General features: G+C 50.9%; 1 protein-coding gene across 1 annotated transcript in view; it reads left to right on the forward strand.

Annotated features, from left to right (window-relative positions):
- The first annotated feature begins 1,252 nt into the window (after positions 1-1,252).
- CMTM4 (CKLF like MARVEL transmembrane domain containing 4) overlaps positions 1,253-19,118 on the forward strand; it is a 42,352-nt gene continuing 24,486 nt past the window's right edge. The window contains exon 1 of the mRNA XM_004583910.2: positions 1,253-1,539. Coding sequence (XP_004583967.1) covers positions 1,354-1,539 — 186 coding nt within the window. The 5' untranslated portion in view covers positions 1,253-1,353. The remainder of the gene's footprint in view (positions 1,540-19,118) is intronic.

Genomic DNA, 19,118 nt, shown 5'->3' on the forward strand with positions numbered 1-19,118 from the left:
AAAAGGAGCAGCTGGGACATGAACCAGCACCTATATGGGATCCAGGTGCTTGCAAGGTGAGGATTTACCCATTGAGCCATCGTGCTGGGCCCCATTTTGTTGCCATTCTTTGCCCTTATGGTTTTATGCCCTGAATAAAAACAAATCCCTGTGTCTGTCATTTCACTGGGATTTGAGGCAAATAGAGGCCAGAGGCTACACCTAACCATTTAACACTCTCTTCCCCCAGGTTGGGGCTGGGCGCCTTCCCCCAGTTCTTACCGTAGGCTTAAAATTTAATGAGAGCCCAATCCATAAGTTTGGGGCCAAATAAAGTTTTAATTAACATTATGGTCCTTCCAGGACCACTCTCCATTTTTTGCAAATAAGCTGGAACCTGGGCTCTTTGCACCAATTAGCAGCGTCACCTGGGAGGAGCCACCTCCAAGCAGGACCCTTAACCCTCTGTACTATGTCATGACAGCCTGGGGTGTCTCGCTCAGCACTCAAGCCAGGAGGTTCAGAAAGTTACACTTGGGCTTTCAGTTAACCTTCAAGCTAGAATTCCAAACTGCTCCTTCATGAATACCCTTCAGGGCAAAATCTGTTTAGCTTGATGGGAAACCTTCCTGGCTTGGAGAGAAAACGAACGTTAGTCATGGAGGACCTACTACGTGGGCTGCCCGGTCAGCGTGGGGGTGCGGACACCTCACCCTTGACTCTGTCTCTCCCAGTATTAACTCGGTACTGACCCCGCTCCGTCTTCAACCAGTTGAAAGCTCCTTGACACCCTTCTGACTGGCCGAATAGTCCGCGTAGGTGCCACTCGGGGCCACGCCACTGTCCCGGGCCCGGGAGGTGGCACAGCCCATCTTGGTCCCTACTGGTACAAGAACCCCCGCTTCCTCCAAAGAAGAAACGCAAGGCAGGGCCCCGGGGAAGCAATTTCCCGCCCTGGCTCTGGACACCTCAGAGCGCCCCCATCCCTGTCGGGTCCCGCCCGCGCACAGCGCAGGTGAGGGCGGGGCGGGGCGCCGGGGGCGGGGCCCGAGCGGCCCAAGACCCGCCCCCGCGGCGCGGCCCCGCCCCCTCCGCCTCGCCGGGCCGCTCGCTCCGCCCCCTCCGGGCCCCGCGCGCCGGCTCCCGCCTCCTTCCCTCTGCGCCCGCTCCCGCCTCCCTCCCTTTCCGCTGTCCAGGCGGCGGGAGCCGAGCCGGAGCGCACCGAGCCACGGCCGCAGCCGGGCGGGGGGCGCAGAGGCAGCGGCGGCGGCGGCGGCGATGCTGCGGCTCCGCTGAGCGAGTGCGCCCGCTCCTGGCGCCGGTGGGTGGGTGGGTGGGCGGCCGCGCAAGAGGCGGCCCGGGCCAGGCGGCAGCATGCGGAGCGGCGAGGAGCTGGACGGCTTCGAGGGCGAGGCCTCGAGCACCTCCATGATCTCGGGCGCCAGCAGCCCGTACCAGCCCACCACCGAACCGGTGAGCCAGCGCCGCGGGCTGGCCGGCCTGCGCTGCGACCCCGACTACCTGCGCGGAGCGCTCGGCCGCCTCAAGGTCGCCCAAGTGGTAGGTGCCGGGCGGGGCCCCAGGTACGAGGCGGGCGGCCTAGCTGTGCACCTTCCCTTCTCAACTCCCGCTGCGCGGGGGGCGCAGGCCCGGCAGGCCTCCGAGGCGTCCCCGCCTCCCGGGGCCAGACCCCGGCTTCGCGCAGCCCTCTCTGCCGCGCGGGGTCTTTGGGCCTTCCCCTCTCGTTGCCTCCGGTGAGAGGGGAGACCTTGCCCTCGCCCCACCCTCCTGGGAACCCGCCCTCTTCCGCTTTGCATCCTGGCTGCCTCAGGTGTGCGCCTTCCACCTTAGCACCTGTCCCCAGGCCTACCTGTCCGCTCGCGCCTCCCCCACCTCGGGCGCTGGTCTTGGCTGGGTCTGTGCACGGAGCCCGGCGCGCAGGGTTAATGCTGTCCCTTGGGTATTTAATGGGCTTAGCAACTGCTGGTAGTTTCTCGGAGGCCCTTGCCACCACCTGTGCACGGTCCTTGCCTTTCTCCGCTCCCCGGAGATCGGGAACTTTGGCTTGGTTAGCCCTCTGGCGCCTAGCAGGGTGCCGAGCATATGGTAGAGAAGCAGCAACTGTTGCTGGGCCGCCGGTAGCCCAGATACAGTGTGTGTGTGTGTTGGAGAGGTGTTGAGTGGGCGCCCGGGTTGGCAACACGGCTTCTCCCGTTTGTCTTGTCGAGTTCTGAGCCCCCCTAATGACCCGAGAAACCAGAATGGGCCTCTGGGAGTCCCCTACCCCAGCATGGTGGCTGGCGCTGCCCAACTGGTACCCAGAGTTAAATCGCTCTGGGAGGACAGCCAGTTTGGGAGGTAACAGAAACAGAGAGCTTTCTGTTGGACTTGTCCGGAGCAGAATGAGCATTCCTCAGGGTCCTTGTTTGTTGCTTCCCTGGGTACCCAGGACACGGGCCTGTGGGCTCGGGGTCTGTGCTGCAGTTTTCTAGCAGGCCTCCCTGCGCAGTTGGTTAACAGGGCATGCTCCAGAGATGTGTGTGTGATTTCGTGGCCCTGTCACAGTAGGCTTTCCTCCGGCTGCTGCAGCGCCCAACTGTATGCACTTCTCGGCCAGAGAAGCCATTAGCAGAGAACCCCAATGCCTGTGCACTTTGCTTCTCGTGCTTTCTTGAGAGAGGTAAACAAGCATTCCTTGGGGGATCGGAGCAGGCGTGGACAGCCTTTCAATCCTGATCTGTGTGTTCATTGCAGCAGCAGTGTGTGATCTTTGCCACAGGCAGGTCTAACTCCGCTAACTGCTGGGGGAAGGAGGGAGGCGTATTTGGAGGACTTTAGGACAGATTCATGGAGCAGGTTGAGTTTTTACACTGACTGACCTTACCCCAGACTCTGGAACGTTCCCTGGGATGATTGGCTTCAGTGGGGTAGATGTTGCTGTTAACATAGAGGCTGGAGGAGGTGCAAGGAGGAAGGTGTTTGCCAGTGTTGCAAGTCCAGGACAGCTCGTTGGAAATGATTAAGTGAGGCTGCACTTTGACCGGATGAGGGCCTTGTCAGATGTCTTTGTGGGGTTTTGAAGGTAGCCAGAACGTTGCCATTGGTGAATTCACCTGTCACTCCAAGGCTGGTAGAAAACTGGAAATCCAGTGGTTGAGGCGGGAATGTTAGTTATCACCTCATTGCTGGGACTTTGTTGCCTGTACCCTGGATGAATGTTATCAGTGTTGAGTATACTTTTGAGAAGGTGCTGCTTTATGGACCTTTTAATCTGGAACAATTTGGGAGCCCAGCCCCTAAGATCCTGCCCTAAAAGCCAGCATTTTTAGAAGGGAAAACCTTTATCGAACTCCAAGAGAGAGAGCGCCTAAAGCTGGGAAAGAGAAGAAATCAAAACCCAGAGTCCCATCAAGAAATCTGTAGACATTTTTGATAACCCGTATACAACTTTGGTGACCTGTTGCAACCTGCTCCGTGCTCCTTCGGATGTGTGCCACAGACCCACAGCACTGCTGCCTCCTGGGAGAGCTAGTTAGTGCTGGAGAAGCAGGGGCGGGCCCTTGGCACAGGGTCAAGTTGCTGCTCCAGACAGCTGCATCCCACATCAGATCACCTGGGTTCAAGCCCCCAGTCTGCTTCCAGTCCTGCTGATGTGTGCTCTGGTAGGCAGCAGGTGATGGTTCAAGTGCTTGAGTCCCTGGAACCCACGTGAGAGACCACATGGAGTTCCAGGCTCCTGGCTTCAGCCTGGCCATGCCCCAGCTGTTGCTGGCATTTGGACAATGAATCAGCTGATGGAAGATTTCTCACTTTTTCTCACTGTTTCTTTGCATTTTCAAATACATACTATGAATGAATAAAATTGCCGGCATATAAGAGCAGTGCCTCACTCCGGACCTTCTGAACAGTAATCTGCAGTTTAACAACTTTCCCCTAAGTGATCAATGTGGACATTAAACTTTGAGATTTAAACTTTATCATTTGAGGATGAAAACTTTACACAGGTGCCAGCAACCAATTCTCTGTCAGAACCATTAGTAGTCAATTAAGGCTGAGATTTTTTTCTTTTTCCCATAAAAGGAGCCGGTCCCTCCCGGAAAAAATTAAGAAAGAGCCATTATGGAAAAATTAGCACCTCACTCGTTAGGCATTTAATTGGTGTAATAAATGTAAGCTATCATTGTTGCTAATTAATATTTCCTGTCTCTAGAGAAACTTGGCAGTAATGTCATCCCAAAATCCTAATTACATATTTGAGTAAATATAGCTTAATTTTTGATTTAGGTTTTTTAATGGGATGTTATTTGAGGTTAAAACCAATCTGAAATATTATGAACACTGATTAGTGCCATTGTTGAGATTATATCCTTTCACAATGAAACGGGGACTTACTTTCGGATCCTGGGAGTGTCTGTGGGGGCTACATCACTTTGTGTGGAAATAGAGTTGGCTTGACCAACTGACCCAAATCACCTGCCTCTCCCTTGTGTGAATGCTGTGACAACTCATGTTTAACCCTTAGGCATCAGTGAATGGAATAATAATAATAGGCCATTAGCTTGTTAATTAGTTTTAAATTAAATGATTAAAAGAGTTTTGTTCTTGATGTGGAGATTGTCACTGTCATTTACGCTGTGATGTGGGACAAGGCCCTGGTAGTAATAGCGGTAGGTCTCATTTATTGGGGGCCAACTTGACTACCAGCATTTCCATTTTGTAGATTAGGAAACAGGCATAGAAGGCATTGTGGGTCATGTGGCTTGGTCAAGGAGGAGCTGGGATTTGAACCCTAGCAGTCTGGGTTAGGAATAGGCCTTCCCCAGTGGAAGCATCCAGGAGTCTCGTGGGTGAGTTTTTCGGTGCTGGCAAGCAAGCAGAGGTTCTGGTCTTTCCAAAGGGATACTTTTTGGAGATGGGTGCTCCTGTGGGTGTCGACGGCTTGCCCATTTGCAGGGGCACAGGTGTAGACCCTCTCAAAGGCATGGCAGTTCCTCCAAGGCCCTGCATTATGGAGTCCTCGTTGCTTCAGGTCTCATTCTCAAACCTCTCCTGACCCCAACCCACCTTTCTCGGTGCAGTGTGTCTGGGACCTGGCGTATCCGTGAGTAGGCTGTGAACATCCAAACCCTGGTGCTTCTCAGCCTGCTCACTAGTGGAAAGTGTGCGGTAACAACTCAGCATTTTCCTAATGGAAAATAAATGTTAGAAAGTAGATGCGACGGGGCCTGTTACAGTAGCTCAATGGCTAAATCCTTACTTTGCAAACACCAGGATTTCTTATGGGCACTGGTTCATGTCTGACTACTACATTTCCCATCCACTCCCTGCTAGGGACCTGGGAAAGCAGTGGAGGATGGCCCAAAGCCTTGGGACCCTGCACCCATGTGAGGACCTAGAGGAAGCTTGTGGCTTTGAATCAGCTCAGGTCTGGCTGTTGTGATCATTCGGGAGTGAAACAGCAGATGGAAGATCTTTCTTTCTGTCTCTCCTCTCTGTAGATTTGCCTTTCCAATAAAAATAAATAAATCTTTTTAAAAAGGTAGATGTGATATGGGAATGGCTACCTTTGCAAAACAGCAGGCTTGACAAGAGACTGGCTGCTGTCACAGCACTGAGCCAGTCAGTTCCCACATCCACCCACCCCCACCCACCCCCGGCTGTGTAGGAGGGGCTGGTCCGTCTCAAGTTCTGTCAGGTGGGAGCTGATGCCCTGTGTCTGAAGACCCTGGAGTAGGAGTAGGTGGGCCTGGGCTGTGCAGGCACAGGATGTGCCTGTCAGAGGCTGAGGGCTCCGTGTGGCGCCGAAGGTTCCTTGGCCTGTCTGGTGTTAACTTGTCCTGAAGGAATGAGACAGGCAAGATAGTGGCTTTCATGGTACTGGGTTCTCAGACCCCCTGGGTGTGACCCCATGTCTGGGGAAGGTCTGTGTGCAGGCCAGATGAGGCCCATGAAATCATTTGGTGAGGCCCTGCCAAGGCAAAAAAAAAAAAAAAAAAAAAAAAAACATCAGACAAATATATCTCATTTGGGCCCAGCACAGTAGCATAGCGGCTAAAGTCCTCGCCTTGAATGCCCCGGGATGCCATTTGGGCGCCAGTTCTAATCCTGGCAGCCCCGCTTTGCATCCAGCTTCCTGCTTGTGGCCTGGGAAATCAGTCAAGAACGGCCCAAAGCCTTGGGACCCTGCATCTGTGTGGGAAACCTGAAAGAAGCTTCTGGCTTCGTATTGGTTCAGCTCCAGCTATTGTGGTCATTTGGGAGTGAATCATCGGATGGAAAATCTTCCTCTCTGTCTCTCCTCCTTTCTGTATATCTGACTTTGCAATAAAAAATAAATAAATCTTAAAAAAATTATCTCATTTGGTGATAATGCTGTCAGAATGCTTTTTATAAAATGTAAGATTTATTTATTGTTTCTTTGAAAGTTATAGAGAGAGAAGCAGAGAGATATTTTCTCTTTGCTGGTGCACGCCTCAAATAGCTGCAGTTATCAGAACTGGATTGGCCTGAATCCAGGAGCCAGGAGCTCCCTCTGGGTCTTCCATGTGGGTGCGTGATAGCCCAAGCACTGTGGCCATCTTCCTCTGTCTTGGCACGTGCATTAACAGGGAACTGGATTGGAAGTGAAGCAGCTGGGACTAGAACCTTTGCCCATATGGAATGCCAACACTGGAGGCTGAGGCATAACTTACTATACTGTGGTGCTAGCAAGGCCCTAGTGAGTTATTTCTGGACAGTTTGGGAGGGACTTAGTTCTTAGCTGGAGATTGGCAAGAGTCTTTCCCAGGTTCTGGGACTCCAGGAGATGCTGACAGGCAATGGCTTGGTCATACATGCCCTGCTATAACCCTGTCCCAGGGATGCTGAGTATATGTTGCTGGGTTCCTGGGTGCTACACCGTCGGGAGGTGGGGCCTAGCAGTGGGGTCTGTGTCATGGGGGCAGAGCCCTTGTGAATGGGTTAATGCCTTCATGCATGGGTTAATGCCTTCTTCCCACTGGCAAGACCGGATCAGCCACAGTGACTGGAGGCTGTTTGTGAAGCAGAGCTGCCCACTGTGGCCTTTGGGCTCTGTTTCCAGTGCTCCCATTCACCTGGCTGCTGTACATTGGGAATTGGAGCTGTGTAAGGCTCTCTCACCAGAACCCTCGAGAACACCGAGCCCACAGAAAACCCCTTTGCTCTGTGATTTACTCAGACCCAGGTGTTGTGACATAGCAGCAGCAACCAGATCAAGAGCCCTGCCTGCTGGGGTCTGGTTCTGGCCTAGAGGTTGTGCTGGATGTGTCTGAACTGCCCCAACCCCATGTGGGTTCCCTTGAGCACATGGGACTGAGTTCTCCCACCCCCGCCAGAGATCCTCCGGGAGTGATTAAAATCAACAACTGGAAATCCCAGCATGCTAGGCTTCAATGCCACGGCCGCCTCTATCCTAGTTCCTAGGAATAGCCCCAAATCCTTCTGGTAGGATAATGTCAGAATTCTTTGGAAAATAAAGTGATTTGTTAGGGAATAGCATAGTAGTCAGAAGGGCTGTGACCAAAATTAGTAAATTTTCCTGGATAGTCCCAGTTGTCTGTACTACCTCATTGGACTGTGTAAGTGTATTTTAAATTTTAAAAATATACTTTAAAATATAAAGTGTTCCAAGCAGTGACATGACGCCGGTTCATGTGGCAGGTACCTGTTTGCTCACAGTGTGTCTTGATGTTTTATTGGAAGACAAAGGGGGATGAGTCTGTGTGTGTGTTGCACGGGCGTGGACAGATGGGATGAGATTTGGGTCACAGCAAGGTGGTATTGCGGCATGTGGAGAAGATCATGCTAGACAAGCCTGGGAGGTGTTAAGGAGTCTTTATTAGCCAAGCTTGGTGATGGCAATGCCTAGTAGAAATTAGTAAATGACAAGTCCAGTAGCAGTCTAGTCTGACAAATGGTCATTACCGTGAAACCTGTCCATTAAACTGAAGACCTACATCCCAGCTTCCCAGCAATATAAATTACCCTAAGAGACAGGCAACAAACAACATGGACACACTTACAAAGCTGCAGATATTCACCTTTTCCTGGCTTCTCTGTCCACATTCCATTACTGCTAGGGCCTACCTCTCCTGGAACTCTTGAAAGTTCACAAATTAGAAATAAAAGGCTTCTTAGCATTTGCATCTTCATTGACTCAAGCAGTAGGTGAGGAATACAGACATACAGGGACTTCCTGTCCTCCAAGTCTCTGGAAAGCCAGAGAAAGCAGGTGCTGGGGAGGCCAAGAGTTGGAATGCCAGAGGGGAGGAGGCTTACGACCAAGAGAGCAAGCCCCTCCCTATCATGGGCTGTTATGGGGGCTGGTGAGGGGAGTGGTTACACAACAATGCAATACTTCCCAGTCTAAGGTCCCAGGAGGTGATAGGTGAGTCACAGGTGAGGGATGTGAGTGGTTTTCAAGCTCTTGACCCTGAACTAGTTGCTGAAAACTACGAATTGGGCCTGGTGTGGTAGCCTAGCAGCTAAAGTCCTCACCTTGAATGCCCCGGGATCCCATATGGTTGCCAGTTCTAGTCCCAGTCAGCCCTGCTTCCCATCCAGCTGCCTGCTTGTGGCCTGGGAAAGCAGTTGAGGACGGCGCAACCCCTTGGGATCCTGTACCTATATAGGAGTCCCAGAGGAAGCTTCTGGCTCCTGGCTTTGGATCGGGGCAGCTCTGGCCATTGTCATCACTTGGGGAATGAATCATTGAATGGAAGATCTTCTGTCTCTTCTCTCTGTATATCTGACTTTGCAATAAAAATAAATAAAGCTTTTTTTTTTTTTTAAAGATTTATTGTTATTGGAAAGCCGGATATACAGAGAGGAGGAGAGAGAGAGAGGAAGATCTTCCATCCGATGTTTCACTCCCCAAGTGCGCCACAACGGGCCGGTGCTGTGCCGATCCGAAGCCAGGAACCAGGAACCTGGAACCTCTTCCAGGTCTCCCACGCGGGTGCAGGGTCCCAAAGCTTTGGGCCGTCCTCGACTGCTTTCCCAGGCCACAAGCAGGGAGCTGGATGGGAAGTGGAGCTGCGGGGATAGGAACCGGCGCCCATATGGGATCCCGGGGCTTTCAAGGCGAGGACTTTAGCCACTAGGCCATGCCGCCGGGCCCAAAATAAATAAATCTTAAAAAAAAAAAAAGACCACAACACTGGGACTTCAGGCAGCCAGAAGGAAGGGAGGGACACACTTGTCAGGGGCAGTGTTGTGGTCGCAAAGGACAGGTTGTCTGGGGTGCAGGGATGTGGCAGTGATGGCTGGAGAGGGGACCAAAGGGAGGAGGGACACGGTCTCAAGATGACACTTCCTTGGGGAGAAAATTCTTCTTTTATTTGGAGTTTGTGGGAGACTCTGGTTTTAGTCATTTTCACAGCTTGAGGGGCAGAACTTTGTATGAAATAAATCTCTCATGAAGGATGGCTTGGCCCTCCTCTCAGGTCCTTTGTGCAGTGGCCTTGGGGCCTTCCACTAGCTCTTGGAGTGAAAGGTGAAGCCCAGGGATTCAGAATCAGAATGAGGGCCTCGAACCCCTAACCCAGCTCCACTGAGCCAAACAGGGCCTCCGTGGCCCAGCTGGCTTTGCTCCGGTTCCAAGAGCCCCTCCCCAACAGTGTGCAGCTGGACGCAGTCCCTACCCCTTAGCGGTTACACCTGACCAGAGGGGTGCCTGGTGGCGTGGCCTAGCAGCTAAAGTCCTCGCCTTGAACGCACCGGGATCCCATATGGTGCCGGTTCTAATCCTGGCAGCTCCACTTCCCATCCAGCTCCCTGCTGCTTGTGGCCTGGGAAAGCAGTTGAAGACGGTCCAAAAAGCTTGGGACCCTGCACCCGCGTGGGGGACCCAGAGGAGGCTCCTGGTTCCCGGCTTCCGATCGGCACAGCACCGGCTGTTGCGGCTCACTTGGGGAGTGAATCATCAGACGAAAGACCTTCCTCTCTGTCTCTCCTCATCACTGTATATCTGACTTTCCAATAAAAATAAATAAATCTTTAAAAAAAAAAAAGACACCTGACCAGAGGGGCTGCGGGCAGCTCCCAGCTCTGTCTGCCATGTCTAGACCTGGGCCTGGACATGCACAAAGGAGAGGGTGAAGAACAGATATCACGTATTGGTTTAGTCAGTGATGCACATAAATGCCGGCTTGACATGAAGTCATGGAATCCTTAAGGGAAATATAACATATAAATGTGTATAAATAAAGCAGTGGGCTTCTATTGGTGGAAAATGCTGGGGAGAAAGTATGGGAGTACAATGCCACTATCATTATTTTTCCTTTTTTAGATTTTAACTTGAAGTCTTTGAAAGAGTACTGCTACCAGGATACAGAAGCTTTTGCTTAGAAGACAGATTTTTGTGTAAGTGGGAGAAACTGTGAAGAGACTCTGCCAAGCTCTTTGCTTAGGCAACAGCGGTGGCCGCCGCCGCCTGCTGCCTGCTGAACCCACCCGGGGCAGCGCTGCCCGCGCTGGCCTTGCCCGCGTCTGTCTGAGGGCCCCTGGAGTAGAAGAGATGTTCCAGCCATGGAGAGTGAGTGTCAGGGCTGCTGCCAGGGTTTTTATAAAGTTCCCTGATTCCGGTTCAGGAAGAGGCAGGCGAGGGCTGGCAGAAGTGCTGCCGCCATCTGGGGCCACAGCCTTGAACACCCCCAAGCCCTGGTTCCACTTGGGGAGCCAACAAATTGTAAACACTTAGAGCCCTTGGCGTTTCGTCACTGGGAGGATGCTTCTGGTTGGGTTCTCTGTTACCCCTGCTGGTTGATGACGGGCGCAGTGGAAGCCTTCATTTTTGTGGTTTCCCGTTTATCCCAGCCCAGCTATGAAAAACAGTGGAAGGCTGAAAGATTTTTGTGCCAATGGAAAGAATAAAAAAGAAACAAACAAAAAAAATAAATGCAGGAACAATGGCCCTGCCAGTGGCATGGCTGACTAGCGTGTCTACTTTCCTGACTGGTTTCAGGCTGAGCTGGGTGTGTGAGGTGAGGTTAGGAGTGGCTTAGTGCCCTCAGGATTAGATCAAGCCCTGTGACTTGATGTTGGTGAAGATTCCAACATACCTACCTCTTTTAAAAACAAAACAGAATAAACACATACTTTATTTGGATGCAAAGGCAGGGCCAGGTGCTGTTAGACAAACATTAACAGGCCAGGGAACCCTGGGGCCTTGCAAGGTTCAGGGTTTGGGGTGGACAAAGGTATACCCATCCTTCCACCTGCCAGAGCTGGGTGCTGTCATTTGAAGGAACCCCAAAAAGCTCATGGGAAATAGAATTAAATGTTTACTTGGATACCAAAAAAAGAACGAAATTTAGATCCATGCATTCAAGGAGTCTTATTGAAGTTCATGAAGAATATATGGCTGGATTTTGTACCCCCCTTTTTTTTTTTTAAGATTTATTTACTTTTATTGGAAAGGCAGATTTACAGAGAGGAGGAGATACAGAGAGAAAGATCATCTTCCATCCACTGATTAACTCCCCAAATGGCCACAATGGCTGCAGCTGAGCTGATCTGAAACCAGGAGCCAGGAGCGTCTTCTAGGCCTCCTTTGTGGGTGTAGGGTCCCAAGGACTTGAGCCATCCTTTGCTACCTTCCCAGGCCATAAGCTGCTTCGGAATTGGAGTCAACTGGAACATGAATTGATGCCCATAAGGGATGCTAGTGCTTGCAGGTGGAGGATTAGCCTATTGAGCCACTGCACTGACCACATTGCTCCCACTTATCTTAATCTCTTTTTCCATGAACTTTCAGAGTACCCTGGCAGAGATCTGGGACTAGTGGGCCTGGCAGGGGAGCACTTGTGACCCTGTGGGAAGTGGCATGCTGATGTGAGATGTTGAATGGCTGGTGCCTGGAATGAGATGTTCTGGGTCCTGTGGTTCAGAGCGGTCTCAGGTGCAGGGAGCCAGGGGCAAGCCCAGGAAGGGGTGGGAGGCAGGCAAGTCAGATGTGGTCCACTGGGCAAAGGTGTGGGGAAATGGGAGCAAAACAGATGCTCAGGAAGGGATGAGAGGGACTCAGCTTGGGGCGGGAAGATCTTCCATCCAATGTATGAGGCTGAATTTAGATTTTCTGCAACAGGCGGGAGCAGCCAGGGCTGTTGAGCACTGAGGTGCAGCTAGTGTGAACTGAAATGTACCTAAGTGCAAAGTATCTGCTTGTGGCTGAAGGCTTAACGGGAAAAGTGTAAAACTTCGCTATGTTAAACATTGAAATGATAATGCTTTGGATAGGTTGGGTTTTATAAAGCATCTTATAAAACACATTTTGCTAATTTCTCTTTTCTTTTCAAAATATGGCTACTGGGGCATTTGTAATCGGAGTGTGGCTCCCATGTTCCTGTTGGGTATTGTTGGGTTAGAGGGTGGGAGGAATGGCTTTGGGAAGGACAAGATTGTGGCGTGGAAAGAGGCTGAATGAATCTGGTTGGGGGAAAGGGGACGGAAAAAATATGACCAAGCAAGTGCATTCAGGGTGGCAGTTAATGTCTTACATGTTTATTTTGCAATTAATTAAATCCATGTTTCAGTTTTAAGAAACGCTAATCAAGTCTGAGTGCGCATTTGGAACAGCAGATGAGGTTGCCGCTTGAGAGGTCCATATCCCATGTTGGAGTGCCTGGCCACTCCGCCTCCCATCCAGTCACCTAATGCACACCCTGGGGGGCATCTGGGGTGAGGCCATGTTCAAATACTTGGGAGAGCGGGTGGCATTCCAGCCCTTTGGCTTTGACCTGGCCCAGCCCTGTCCATTGCAAGCATTTGGGATGTGAACTAGTAGATGGAAAATCTCTCCTCAGCTCCCTCATTACCTGCCTGTCTCTCTGCTTTTCCAATACAGTGAAACGAAAATAAACACATTTACCAAGAAATGATTATGAAGCCCTCACTTTATGCCCATGACTATGTGCCAGATTACCAGGCGTTTTACTTAGTCACCTCATTTAAAGCTACTGGCGAATGTGCCTATTTTACAGAGGGAGGAACAGACTTCTTGAGATCAATAACTGACTTGAAGTCCTAGCTGTTCAGAATCGGCAGCTGCACAGCCCGGGACATATTGGAACCCTGGGCGAGCTGGTTGCTGTGCCCATGAGGCAGACAGCACACACTGTTCAAGGCCACAGGGTCTGTCCACCTGCTGCTGGCCCCGCTTCTCGTATGTCAGCTGGTCCCAAGAGAGCCCTTCTGTTCCCTGATCTCCCCCAATTATTGCAGGGTTTCTGGGCCACATCTGTCAGAGTCCAGGAGGGGCAGTTGCTTCATCTTGAAAGGAGGGCACCCCATTCTCATCTAGCTGTTGGGGTTATCAGTGTTTAGAAATTGTGGTAGCATAGCAGCTAAAGTCCTCACCTTGAATGCCCCAAGATCCAATATGGGTGCCGGTTCTAATCCCAGCAGCCCTGCTTCCCATCCAGCTGCCTGCTTGGGGCCTGGGAAAGCAGTTGAGGACAGCCCAAGCCTTGGGACTCTGCACCCACGTGGGAGACCTGGAAGAAGCTCCTGGCTCCTGGCCTCAGATTAGTGCAGCTCCTGCCATTGTGGTCACTTGGGGAGTGAATTTTCAGATGGAAGATCTTCCTCTCTGTCTCTCGTCCTCTCTGTATATCTGAATTTGCAATAAAAATTAATAAACTAAAAAAAGAAAAGAATTGCTGAAATCTGGGTGAACACCGTGGCTCAGCTGGCTAATCCTGTACCTTGCAGCAGTAGCATCCCATATGGGTGCCGGTTCTAATCCCGGCTGCTCCAGGTCCCATCCAGCTCCCTGCTTGTGCCCTGGGAAAGCAGTGGAGCACAGCCCAAAGCTTTGAGACCCTGCACCCCTGTGAGAGTCCCAGAAACTGTTCTTGGCTCCTGGCTTCAGAGGTCTCAGCTCCATCTGTTGCAGACACTTGTGGGAGGAGGGGTTGAACCAGCAGATGGAAGATCTTTCTGTATCTCATCTCTGTGGATCTGCCTTTTCAATAAAAATAAAACATTTTTAAGTTTATTTTTATTGGAAAGGCAGATCTGATTTACGGAGAGGAGAAACAAAGTTCTTCCATCTGTTGGTTCATTCACCAGGAGCCAGAAGCTTCTTCTGGGTCTTCAGCAGAGTCGCAAGGTTTTGGGACATCTTCTGCTTTCCCAGGCCACAGGCAGGGAGCTGAAAGGGAAGTGGAGCAGCTGGCATATGAAGTGGAACCCATGTGGGATCCTAGCACTTGCAAGGGGAGGATGTAGCCATTGAGCTATCATGCATGGGGCTCAAAAATGAATAAATCTTTTTAAAAAATCACTAAAATCGGAGCTGCAGCTGCACAGGGAAGCTGGTGACCACAGAGTCCATAGGGAGAGGGGAGCCCCATCATCCTCCTTTGCACCAGCTGCCTCAGGGCCTTCAGCGACTGGAAGGAGTGTGGACCCCACTCAGGAATCTGTATTTCCCCTCCAGGTGCAGCCGGCACACAGTGCTGGCAGCTTTTCGGACTTGAGTTTGTGGGTATTTCAGGATAACTTATGAAAATAGGATTGGGCCCGGCGGCGTGGTCTAGCGGCTAACGTCCTCGCCTTGAAAGCCCTGGGATCCCTGGGATCCCATATGGGCGCCGGTTCTAATCCCGGCAGCTCAACTTCCCATCCAGCTCCCTGCTTGTGGCCTGGGAAAGCAGTTGAGGACGGCCCAATGCTTTGGGACCCTGCACCCGCGTGGGAGACCCGGAAGAGGTTCCAGGTTCCCGGCATCGGATTGGCGCGCACCGGCCCGTTGCGGCTCACTTGGGGAGTGAATCATCAGACGGAAGATCTTCCTCTCTGTCTCTCCTCCTCTGTGTATATCTGGCTGTAATAAAAAAATGAATAAATCTTTAAAAAAAAAAAAAAGAAAATAGGATTGTGGCTCTCTCATGAAAGATCCTGATTAACTCATGCGGGTACCCGTAAAATGTAGTACCACATTCCAAGGAATATTAGCGTTTAAAGCCACACACCTCCAGGGTGGGGGCAGGGCAGCACTGTGTCTCCTCCAGGCAGAACCCCTTTGCCTGTCTCCAGACTCATGTCCTTGGCCCAGCTGGTAGCCACCCAGGACTTCCTGAGCTGCCAGGTGGCTCCAAGATAAGGAAAGGCCTACATTCCCTCAGGTCAGGTAACCTGGAAAGTTACTTTGTAATCAGGCCTGGTTTTCTACTGGAGACACTGGGTCATCTTTAAGGCCCTTTTCAGGAGGTTTTCTCGGTGTAGCCTGAGATAGGGACTCCATGAGGACGGGGCTGGCCAGCTGGGTTCTACCCAAGCCATGCATGTCAGACCTTCGCGACTGTATTGGTGCCCTCCTCTCTGTGCCTTCTGTCTCCTCCAGCCTGAATGGCATCCTGTCTCCATGGGGGGAATATGGCTGACCACGGGAGGAGGGTCCTTTATGGCCTCTTGTCCCTGCCCTCCCTTCTAGATTTCCCTGTTGGCCACTTCTCTTTACCAAAATAGGTCTTGATAACTTTTGCTCAGATCTGTGCCCTTTTGGGTTCCAGTCTGGCTGCTGAGGACCTGATTCAGGTGCAAATGGTTAGCAGTGAGGGACGGGAAGGCTCGCTGTGGCCTTAGCAGGTGCAAGATTGAATGGAACATGTCTAGCACTCAGTCTGGCCATAGGAAGCCCTTACCTGGCCCAGTTTGCTGGTGCTGCCCATCACTCCCCTGTGCACCACGCTCTGTGTCCCCTTGCTGCAGGAGCTCCCTGTGCCTTCACAGAATCATATGGCGGTGGCAGTTGCTGTGTGGCCACCCCGACCCTCGCCCTGCCACTGCCATCTCTGGGTGTGGTGGGAGGCTGAGGGCGCCAGGAGCCCAAGTTCGTCTCCCTGCTGTTCCTGCCTCCGCCGGCCTTGGAGGCCCCCGTTTGCTTGGATTTGTGTCCTGGAGGTGTTTTAGAGAAGTACTTGCATTTATGGTGCCCCTCCCTGCACTGGTTCATGGGTACCGAGGTTCTGCTTGGATCAGTTGATGCATATCTGCATGGCCCAGACCCAGGCTCTCCTAGTCGGTGTCCATGATGGTGAACTCCAGGCCATTGCTCAGCATTTGCCAGCCTGTCCATTTGGGCAGGTGTTTAGTTGATGCTCTGCTCCCGGCGGTTGAATCCCTTGGTGGAGTTCCTGCTGGGGAGATAGGTCTGACTCAGTCCTGGCTGTTGCCTGGGTTTGGGAAGTGAACCAATGGATGGTAAAAATCCCTCCTTGGGCCCGGCAGCATGGCCTAGTGGCTAAAGTCCTCGCCTTGAACGCACCGGGATCCCATATGGGCGCCGGTTCTAATTCTGGCAGCTCCACTTCCCATCCAGCTCCCTGCTTGTGGCCTGGGAAAGCAGTCAAGGGAGACCCAGTGCCTTGGTTACCCTGCACCTTCGGAACGGCGCAGCACTGGCCATTGCGCTCACTTGGGGAGTGAAACATTGGACGGAAGATCTTTCTCACTGTCTCTCCTCCTCTCTGTATATCTGACTTTGTAATAAAATAAATAAATCTTTTAAAAAAATTAAAAAAATAAAAATCTCTCCTTTCCTCTTCCTCCTCCCCTCTCATTTCTTCCTGCCTTTCAAATAAAGAAAATAAGCCAAACAGTCAAAAACTCCTAGCTGCTTACAGCTGGAAACTCATTAATACATAGCATACAAATTGTCTAAACCTGTGAAATCCAGGATTTAGCCAGATTGGTTCAGTACTACAAAGAATAGTCCCCAACCTCCTGGATAAACGTCTGGTTGATTTTCCAAGTCCACTTTGTGCAGTTGGGCAGACTGCACTGCACAGCAGGTCCAGCCAAGAGAGGCAGGGAGACAGGCTCTGCTTGCCAAGCTGTGTGTCCTGGCATTGGGCAGTGTCCACTGGTTGCCTGGTCCCAGTTCATCAGCCAGACAGGGTACCATTTTACATGTGCTGTGCTCAGACCCAGCCAAGGTCCTACCCAGACTGGGATCCGTTTTTTATTGACATAAAGGTCTTGATCATTTGATTGTGAAGCTTGTTCTAGAAACATGCCTCAGCTGCGATGCTAAACTAGAGGGTGTATTTTCAAATAAAAATGTGGCCCACAATTATTTTCCACATAGAGTACATTGAACAGATGATTCTGGATGCATAAGCGTTGCTTTAGCCTTCCAGCACTGTGTACGTTCTGTAACACAAGTTGGACAGCGCCTCAGAGAGTCTGTGGCAGAAGCAGGCGTGTATTCCAGCTGTAAGGATGCTGCCTAGGGTCCCGGGTTTGAGTCCTACCTCAGCCTCTGGCCAGCGTGTGCCCTGGGAACCTTCAGCTGAAGGCTCCAGTGCCGGAGAGCAACTGTGTTCTGAGGTCCTGGCTCTAGCTAATGTGAGTACATGGGGATCGAACCAGTGAATGAAAGAGCACCCTTGTGAAGACTGCATTCCATGCTGGCGTCCTGGGGTTCAATACTCAGTCCTGGCTCCTGACCCCAGCTTCCTGCGAAGGTGGACCCTTGGAGGCAGCGGTGATGGTCAAGGACCTTGGTTCCTGCTACCCACAAGGGAGACTCAGCTTGAGTTTCTTGAGCCTTGACACTGACTCAGCACCTTGATCCCTGTGAGCATTTTGGGAGTGAACCAATGAATGAAAACACACACATACTGTCTCTACTTTTAAAAATTAATCTTTATTTCCATTAATTTTTGTTTTGTTTCATGATTGAGTGGCAAAATTGAAGGCTTTCTTGTATACTTTGACTCTGGAACAAGTAACTAAAGCTGGTTTAGACTTTATCATATCATAGTGTAGAGTTAAATAATCAAAAGAAAAAAAAACGAAGTAGGGGAGCGTACATTATTTTCTGAATGTCTACGAAATTGGCAGTTTAGTTCCAGAGGGCTGGGCACCTGCCAAGAATGTTGGTAGTCTTCCCGTGTTTTGTGACACTCACTGAGTGGACAGGTCACTGTACATGAGGACATGATGGGGCACCGCCCCAGTTCAGCCCGGAGCGGTTTCACCAATCTGCAGAGCTTCCCGCACCAGTCCTCAGCAGTGATTGCCATCCCTATAGTTTGGTCCGAGAGCATGCTCCTTTGACACCAGCTCTCCCCCATGTAAATGTTTTATCAAGAGCTCATTCCTGCTTACTGCTGAGTAGTCTTCCGCTGTAGATGTACAACATTGTTTCTTTATTCATTCAGCCTGTTGAAATGCATTTGGGTTGTTTCCCCTTTTTTGGCTGTTATGCATGGAGCTGCTCTTAGCATTTGTGGTGTTTTTTTTTTTTTTTTTTTTTTTGTGGCTACAGGTTTTTATTTCACTTGTGTTAGTACATAGGAATGGCATTACTGGGTCAGAGGGTCGGGGGACATTGAACTGAGCTGTATTCTAGAGTGGGTTGCTATTTCTCAAAATGACAGCAGCGTTCTAGCATGGCAGTTCCGGTTGCGGTGCTGCCTGGCTGGCCCTTGCTGTCATCTGCTGTGGCATCTTGAGGTAGTTTTCACCTGCATTCCCCTAAATGGGTAATGATGTCAGGTGTCTTGTGCCTATCTGATTGGCTATAAGTGTATCCCCTTAACAAAATATCATTTCGAGTCATTTCTTTATTGGACAGTTTGTTTACTTACAATAGGATTTTGCAGATTCCTTATATACTCTGGGTACTAGATCTTTATAAATATATGACTTGCACATATTTTAGATCAACCTGTGACTTTTCATTGTCTTGTAGAGCAAGTTCTTAAGGTTTATGAAATTTGTCAGTTTTTTTTTCTCATGGATCATGCTTTTGATATCCTATCTAAGAATCTCAGATTGTAAAGATTTTTCTCTCATGTTTTCTCCCAAGAGGTTGTTTTATTCTTTAGAGTTTATTATTATTATTATTATTAAAGATTTATTTATTTTTATTACAAAGTTAGATATACAGAGAGGAGGAGAGACAGAGAGGAAGATCTTCCATCCGATGATTCACTCGCCAAGTGACCACAATGACTGGTGCTGCGCCGATCCGAAGCCAGGGACCTCTTCCAGGTCTCCTATGTGGGTGCAGGATCCCAAATCTTTGGGCCGTCCTCTACTGCCTTCCCAGGCCACAAGCAGGGAGCTGGATGGGAAGCAGGGCCACCGGGATTAGAACCGGCACC

Source organism: Ochotona princeps, chromosome 16 (genome assembly GCF_030435755.1).
Source record: "Ochotona princeps isolate mOchPri1 chromosome 16, mOchPri1.hap1, whole genome shotgun sequence".
In the NCBI taxonomy this organism is placed as follows: Eukaryota; Metazoa; Chordata; class Mammalia; order Lagomorpha; family Ochotonidae; genus Ochotona; species Ochotona princeps.